This window comes from Lolium rigidum, chromosome 5 (assembly GCF_022539505.1).
Source record: "Lolium rigidum isolate FL_2022 chromosome 5, APGP_CSIRO_Lrig_0.1, whole genome shotgun sequence".
Lineage (NCBI taxonomy): Eukaryota > Viridiplantae > Streptophyta > Magnoliopsida > Poales > Poaceae > Lolium > Lolium rigidum.
The window spans coordinates 83504935-83513486 of record NC_061512.1 but is presented as its reverse complement, the minus strand read 5'-3'; the positions used below and the strand labels follow the sequence as shown (position 1 = coordinate 83513486).

Genomic DNA, 8552 nt, shown 5'->3' with positions numbered 1-8552 from the left:
CCCTTCGATTACGTCGATGGTGCAGTGCCGGTGCTGGGTCTCGGCGGACCAAGGCCGTTCGACTTCTCCGACGAGTCCTCGAGCTGGGTTGTCCCTCCTTCATGTCCTTGGGGCTCTTCCTCGTGATTAATGTGTCTGGATCGCGATGAGAATTCTCATCGGCCAACCGTCCCCTGATTGAGGGGTGGCCACTTTGTTTTTCTGTCCTTAGTCTTGTGTATTGGTGGTGTGCGTTTTTTCCTTTCTTCTTCTTCTTCGTAACCTTTGTGTACTCTGGTTCATTTGAATCCATCTTGTAGAGGCTGAAAAACTTCATAGGCAATTTGGCTGAATATATGTAGTTAGTCAATTTTTTTTTGATGCGAGCAACCAATTACGCTTCAAATTTCGCTCGGTGCTCTTTGGTGTTGTTGCCAAAAACTAATACTTCCTCCTTCCAAGAAATATAAGTGAGTTGAAATCGCTCGTCTAAATTCGGATATATGGCACACGGAGAAGTAAAGTAAAATCGACAGGACGCAGCAGGTGAAAGCGAAGGAAAGACGACGAGACCTTCCCAACTTGCCCCAATTCCCCTTGAACCCCGACATTCCCATGGACGAGGGAGACACTCCGGAGCCCGGGCCCCACCACCACCCGCCACCGCCGCCGCCGGCGCACCCCGACAAGCGGCAGCGCCGCCCCAACGTCCGGCTTGCCGGCTCCGTAGCCTTACCGTCGCACCTCCCCCACCCACGCCGCGTCCCAATTATCCCCGTCTCTAGGCCCCGCTACCGCAAACCCCACCACCACAACCCCTCGGCAAAAACCCCAAGCCCCCCAAAATCCTCAAGCCCCAGCACCGCTTTCGACGACCTCGTCCTCGCGGCCGCCTTCCCCCGTAAGCCTAGGGTTCTGGAGCAGCAGCAGGAGGAGGTGGTCGACGTGGCGGACTGGTTGTGGGGCCTGGGGATGGGGCGCTACGCCGCCGCGTTCCAGGCGCACGAGGTGGATGGCGACGTGCTGCCCTGCCTCACCATGGACGACCTCCGCGACATGGGAATCGGCGCCGTCGGAGCACGGCGCAAGCTCTTCTGCGCCATCCAGAGGCTGCGGTATCCTCCGCCGCCTCCGACCTCAAGGAGGTGAAAACGTTCTGTCCTCCCTGTCTCTGGAGTGCTCGCTAGTTCCACCTAGGATGTGCGTGGGTGTTACCCTGGAACAGGCCTCTCTGGATGTGTAAAAAATGTGAAATGACAAGGTTTGATCCTTTCATCATTGTGAAATGGTAGTATGATGGTAGTATCACTAGTGTGTAAAAGAAACATGTTGGATGGAAATGCTAACTCTCATGTTTGGCTTTTGGCTGATGCTTCTTAGAATTCATACATAAGTATGCAGTTATGCACACAAGTCCACAATCCCTAGTGTTCCCCCGGGCCAATTGGAAAATTATGTTCGTGCGGCTATTCGCACAGTGTATCCCACCCATGTGCTTTGTGTACCAAATCCTGCAAACTCACTTCTGTGCGTCTGAAGCACTTCAGCATGCTTATTGCATCCACAGAACAGTGACCATTGCACCGCCTGCATCCAAATCTCTTGTCTGTCGACACACCTGGGATATCATGGTAAGTCCACAAGTTAGCTCACATCTGGTTTTCTTCAGATGATTGATCACCTGAACACCTGTTACATAAAGTTATCTGGCGAAGCTCTGGAGGGCATGGTCACATGGAGGTATTTGAGGGAAACAAGTGCATGGTCGACGTGATCATGCTGTCATGGATGCCGCCATAATTGTATCCCCGCCGGCGCTCGTCAGAGTTGTTTGACCGTATGCAGAGTACCCTGCCCGTGCAGCACCTTACAGAGCAGATCAATGGGTTCTGCTATTCTGCGATTTAAGCCACACGCACACAATTAGGGCTAATAAATGTGCTTAGGTTGGGATAGCAGCCGCATAACCCGCATATCCTGCATACAGGTTTTGATGGGCTACTGCATTACTCATGTACACCATGCTGGTAAGAGTGGCCAACCACGGGCAGACCAAAATACGTCCCACATGTACCCTGAGTTAGGGGTTTGTATTGTGTAAGAAAGGTCAAAGACCTAAGCATCCACCATATAAGGGCGTAAAAATATGCACCATATAAGGATGTCAAAGCATCCGCTATATGAAAATGCTGTGTATCTATGTTTGAGGGGAGACACACCGTTCTCTCATCTCAACTTATGTCTATCCAATCCCTCACAGACATATAGCCTCTGGCTATTTTCGTACCATCTCGTTGTGAATGATGATTCAAGAGGGGCGAGGGCAGGATGAGTGTGCAGTACGGCGGTGGAGCCGAGGTGGATGGGGATTGTGATGATATCCCACTAAGAACCTTAGTTTTATGCCAGGCAGCTTTCTGAAACTTTAAACAACATAAGTCAAACTTCTAAAATATTTGTGTGCCAAGATCAGAATAGGTGTCAATTCAGAAATAAATCAGTACTATGAAATGATATATTGATGTGCAAATCCTTGGATCAGGACCATTTAGTTCAGCGTTATGAATTCTGTCAATTCTTCTTAATTGTGATTGATAAGATTTTATTTTCTATGTAGATTAAATGTGTAGAGCCAACAGTATCTCCTTTTTTCTGTCACAAGTTAGTATTTATGTTTTCATGGTCAGTTCTATTATTTTCATTTGCAGATCACCTATCACGATGGTAATATTTATCTGTGTTCATGACAGCACGGGGCTCCTTTAAATTTGTGTTTTCAGTGCCACAGATCCTAAAACATTTCAAGTCTGAGCTATTGCTCTCCTGCTTATCTCTTTTTGATGTTTCATTTTAATAGTTCGATCGTGACCCTATTGTTCTATTGCTGCATATTGCTTTTACTTTGTAGTTTAGAATGTCTCCACGAGTGTATGAACATTGTTTTGTTCCTAAACTTCTAAATGTGCATAATTATTTAGGTTTGTTTCTTCTTTAAACAGGAAAGAATGCATTCTAAGGGTACATGTGCACTTTCAAGTTGTTTGGACTACCTGTGTGATGCTCTTTGGCACCTGTTTTGGTATTGTTTGTCATTAATTTGATATCATTGCGCTTATTTGTTTTATTCCCTGATCTAGTTTGAACTGCAAATTATATCTTGTAACTGGTCCAAGTAAAATTATTACTGGGTGCAACCAAAATATGAAACATAATGTTGCAAAACTAGCATAAAGTTTTTTTTGCGAAAATTCCACCGATCCATTAATAATCATCAACAGCAGTATAAAAGGCGCCAAAAGTAATAGAAATTACAAATAGGTCTTTGGACCACCTGGCGATGACTACAAACACTAGTGCAAGCCGAAGGCGTGCCGCCGTCCTTGTCTCTCCATCATCGCAGCCGGGCAAAGGATGTCGTAGCAGAGCTTGTGTAGTAGACAAATGGGAAGTTGTCGTGCTAAGGCCCCAAAGGACCAGCGCACCAGAGCTGCAACCATCGCCAATGATGACAACCGTTGATCGGAAGAGAATGACCTGAAACCACACAAACGAACATGAAAACCGACCAGATCCCAAGAGATCCGCCGGACACACGACTCCACGCGCCCTGCGCTGGCACTAGATGAACCACCGGAGCGAGGATAGGGTGGTGAGGACCTTATTCTGACTTGATGTAGATGTTGCCTCACCATCCCGAAGAGGACAACGAAAAACAACCTAAACAAATAATAGAAACCCTCCCGCCGGCGAGGGGCCATGGTCCGCCACACCTCCAAAGCCGCAAGGCCACCAGACGCGGGACGGACCGGCGGCGTCGCCGGCGAGGGGGACAAAACCCTAGATGAGCTTTAGGTATGCCTCCATCTCCATGATCGCCTCTCTCCTAACTAGTACCTGTTCGGGACGAAAGTAAAACTAATGTAAAGTTAGCATTCTAGCGGTCACAAAGTGTTCATACAATCATGGTTTGTTTCTTTCAACAAACTTTAGTGAAAAGACGTGACTAAAGCGATGTGGTGAGAGATGATTTCCCTAACTTACTCTGGTATGAAACAATAGCATATTGGTGTTTGCGCCCTGACGTCTTCGAAGGCCGAGTGAGTATTTGCAATTGTATCATCATTGCAGAAGACACAGAAAGCCAAGCATGGTGGGTATGTTCAGTTCTAACCCAAGTTTTACCTTGCTAACTATTTGACTAGCCAAATATTGGTTGGCCTTTTTGTTGCCCATGAGTTGGCCAACATTTGCAAGCAAAATGAACAAGTGGCATAGCCAGGACTTAAATCTTGTGGGTCAGAGCAATAATTCTTACATATTTTAGTAGTTTCTTGGATATTTTTGTAAGAAAAATACACAGATATATGAAAGCTTTGCTAGAAAGCTGTGGGGTCAGCTGATCCACAGTTCAACGTGGATCCGCCACTGAAATGAATAAGATTGGGCAAGGGTACATTGGCATGCCAAAATATTAACATCCATCCAAACAAAGACCAAATATTGGTAGGGTGAGTTTTGGCCACCATCCAAACATACCCGACCTCTCCAGGGGTGTGTAAGGAGACGACCGGAGGTATGGAGCTCCACAGGTCCAAGCGACTGAGTTCGCTGAATTAGGTCATAGCCTTTAGAGGGCTGGAGTCGAGGAAAGGAGGAGGTTTATTGTAGAGACGAGCAAAAAATTACTGCAAAGATGACAAAGTTAGACGCTTTGTCGATGTGCATGGTATCGGTGTTCAGTTTCTTGGTCTTTTAATTCTTTTTTAGTGGTATATAGATTTCTAGATTTGTTGCCTTTATTGGGCTATGGCTAAGCCAGCTTGAAGAAGACAATGGGCTGTATAGGAGAGCGGCATGTACTCTTGTGCTGATCTGGGAGTGTGGCAGAGTGGGCTGGGCTAGTTATAATTGCGACATGCCTTTCTCACTTCTGGGCCAGACTATGCACAGCCAGGTTTGGTCGCGAAGCAGGAAATATTTCCAGTCTAGCCTACAGGCATGCCATCTGCCCATCTGTCGTTCCATGCCATCTGAGGCAGGAGCTGCTACCATCCAAGAATTGTTGCACCGTATCTATATATGCAGTTGTAGGCAGAATTGAATAAGAACGGGTTGGATATAAATTTTAAATTAACGAAAGAGCATTCTTTTAGAGATATGACTTTCTATACATTTGGGCTGGTCATGCTTCTTATATGATCCAGTGAATCCTGCAGGTGAGGTTTTTTCTGATGTCTGTGGAGTGCCATTTAACTTCTATGTTTAAAGTATAATTTCTTCTGATATGTTGCCATCTGGCATTAACATGATGCAGAAAATTTATTATACTTTTGTTAGTCTTGAACCGTATGTGTTTGGTTTGGAACAATACTTTAACCGTGTGGACCACCTTTAGTATGTGGAACATAACAAAGCCTGAAAGTCACGGACTATATCAATGCCTGGGGAAGCCGAAAAGTGTATGATTGCCACACCATATTTGTATTGAAGTGCTTTATCACTTTCTGTACTGTGTTATACTGTTGTCAGTGGTCAGGTGATGGGTCATAAATGGGTGCACTAGGGTGATTACAGTTAACAGATTCATAACCTCACTACCTTATGTATAACTATATCCTTTTTCTCCAAACAAAGGGTGAACAAACACATGTTCTGTGAGTGATCCGGAAGTGCACACTCCGCTTAGTGCTAAGCTTTGTCCATTTTATGCCATCTCACTTTGCCTGGGAAGTGATCATAAATCCAAATGTTCATATAATATCCAAGAAAATTGTCAGAGAAGCTATTTGACGCTATTCTGGTGATACATACATTGTCTAGAATATATTCGCATGGTAAATATTTTAAATGTTTTGTTTTGTGTCACTTGCAAAGTTGCTGGCACAAGCCCAAGCAGATGCACTGTCAAGTCAATCTGCCCTTTGTTGTTTCTTATAATATTCTTGTTGCATTTATGTAGTTTTTATACTTCTGGTGACAGCTACTTGGATGGAACTATTATGCTAGTACTTCTAAGTATCTTTTACTAAGTCCGTGTGATTTTTTCTTGTCATCGACTGTCGGTGCGCGCTGTAGTGGTTGCTACTCACTGGCGGTGTTGCTTTGTCTAGTGATAAAGGGGTCTCCTTCCTCACTCTGCCTCAGCTTTGTCTTACTCATTTCTGGCATGCTACACTAGAAATTCTTAACTATGTTCTCTACCAACTATTATCAGTTAGCATCATATTTAAGTATATCCTCTGTCGGTGAGACTTCTGGTTTTTTAGTTTTGACTAATTGTAGTTGTTGTACTGTTCATGCTCCAGTTGATGCTACATGTCTGCAAGTCCTTTCTAGCTTCAGATGTAATTCTATTTTCAGGGATTTCTACATTCTTATTACTCCATTTCCTTTTTTTCAGGCCATGCAGCTGTTTTGGATACTCTACTAAATGCTTTTTTGTATGCTTTGTCTGTATTCCTCTCAATTGATTCTTTACTTGTGAGTAATAGTTTGCACTTCTTTGTACTTGATGCTGACCTCCTAATTCCCGTTTCCACTCTCTCTCATTGATTCTGACTTGCCACCTGAACACTAGGGGATGCTACGTCATGGTGTTCCAATTCTGCTATATTGCAGTTGAAGGCATTATTAGGTCAATATGTGTAATTTTAATCTTTTTTCTCACTTGGAGCTGTTCTTCTAGATGTATATACAAGGTGTCAACATTGTAATCATGCTGGATATCGTGCCTTCCTTATCTTTCCCTTTTTTAATTTTTTTTATGTTGACATTTTCTTACAGCTTGAAGATCATCTGCTGTTACATACGGCCAATTTTTTTCATTTCAGTTTATGTATGAAAACAGAGCTTGTGAACAAAAATTAATATATTTATACTAAAATAAATATGAAAGAATTGTTTCTCATAGTTTCAAGTACACTTACATTTGAGTGTTACCTATAGTCTAGTATCTTTGGTGTACTACTATCTTTGTGAATTGTGTGGTGAGGATTAGATGTTAGGAGATGGGAAAAAAGGGGGTATCAGTGACTGGGAAGTGAAGAACTAATTACAGTGTGAAAAAAGTAGCTGTATCTGTCGGTGTTCCCTTTCCAGGTGCTAGCTCCTGCCGTAATGCAATGACATGACCTGGTTTGTGCTTGGCGAGCCAGGGGCCGGCAAAACCGCTGCAGCCTCTGCCGGCGGGGGGCGCCAAATGGTGTCGCGGACGTGATGCAGTGTCATCGCCGGGAGAAGGCGCTGACCTCGACAAGTGATCTCTAACTGCAGTTCATAAACAGATAGCTCACGTCAGTGCTGATTCACTGGGATGCCACTATGCTATACTTGTTGAAACAGACAAGGTAAAGTATCCTTTATGTGCAAGAAGATTTATTAATTACAATATGCATACTCAATCTATTAGGACTGACACCATATGACATTTTATATATTGGCGATTCAAGCATTGCGAGTCTTGAGTATAGTTGTGTAGATAATGGGATACTATCTGGTGATCCCATGTATTTGTTGCCTTCTTTATAATTCCTTTCTTTGCAACTTCTGTATTATCCATTTTCATTGAATGGTCTGAATAGTCAGTAACATATAAACGGAATATCTGAACCCCAGCTGCTAAAAGGATTCTTAAATTAATCCACAATGTGGAACATGCTGGGACATCATTTTATTGCTGAGAAAACCCTGTGTTTTAATTATCTTTTTTTGAAGAGGACTATTGGTATAACCGAAGAGCAAAAGTTACTACTCGATGGAGGATGTGTTCTCCATTTTTGTGGATGAAACTCGCACTGCTTTGGATGCAAACAAATGAACAAAAACTGAACTCTCGAATAGCCCTATGAAATAGTCATATGCTTCTGTGTATTCATTCTTTTTGTAACAATGTCTTACCATTCATGCAGCCAAAATTTCATCTTTGATAAATTGGTTTCCAGCCATTGAAGAAGATTTGTAGAGAGTACAATGAAACTTGACTATATTGGATATGCCCCTTGAAAATTATAATGTAGATTTGTCTTTGAGAAATTTTCACTATTGTTCAATTTTCTAACACAAATCAGAAAAATAAAGGTCCACACCGGAGGCAGCTGATATTCAAAACTGTACTATTTGTAGTGTGTACCTGAGGTCAAGGTTTTCAGTTTCTGACTTGATGGACGCTGTAGTACTTTCTATTCCTAACAGTGGAAGTGCACAACTGGGATTGTATACCGCGCTTGAAGAGACTAGCTAGAAACACCTGGAAATAGTGGAGAAGGAGTCGTCTAGTAAAGAACATCAGTGCCAACGGAGTACAATATTAAAGATAAAGAAAAGGAAGTTTTCTTGTTGTCCGTTGAACCATTAGCGCAGGCTCTCGGAAAGCACCTGTGTTTCTATTTCCTTAAAGCTCATTCCTCCCATAGGTAGTGTGTGAGAAAAGGTGAGGGATCGAACCTCCAATCACTTATATTATTGAATACTATTATTCAAAGAAAGGCCTTACGTTTAGATTCATTTCCTTTATTGCCTAGGGCTTGGCTTATCAGAACTGATACGTTTCTTGGGCTTGGTTATGTATGATTGAT

The 8552-nt window shown here is 43.3% G+C and overlaps 1 protein-coding gene across 1 annotated transcript; it reads left to right on the top strand.

Moving 5' to 3' along the window:
- The first annotated feature begins 594 nt into the window (after window positions 1–594).
- Window positions 595–1342, top strand: LOC124656165 (SH3 and multiple ankyrin repeat domains protein 2-like). The gene has a single exon (XM_047194958.1). The coding sequence runs from the start codon at window positions 595–597 to the stop codon at window positions 1126–1128; it is 534 nt and encodes a 177-aa protein (XP_047050914.1). The 3' UTR covers window positions 1129–1342.
- The last annotated feature ends 7210 nt before the right edge of the window (window positions 1343–8552 follow it).

Excerpts from the sequence above, each read along its gene's own strand:
- LOC124656165 (XM_047194958.1), top strand. The coding sequence starts at position 595 with ATGGACGAGGGAGACACTCCGGAGCCCGGGCCCCACCACCACCCGCCA.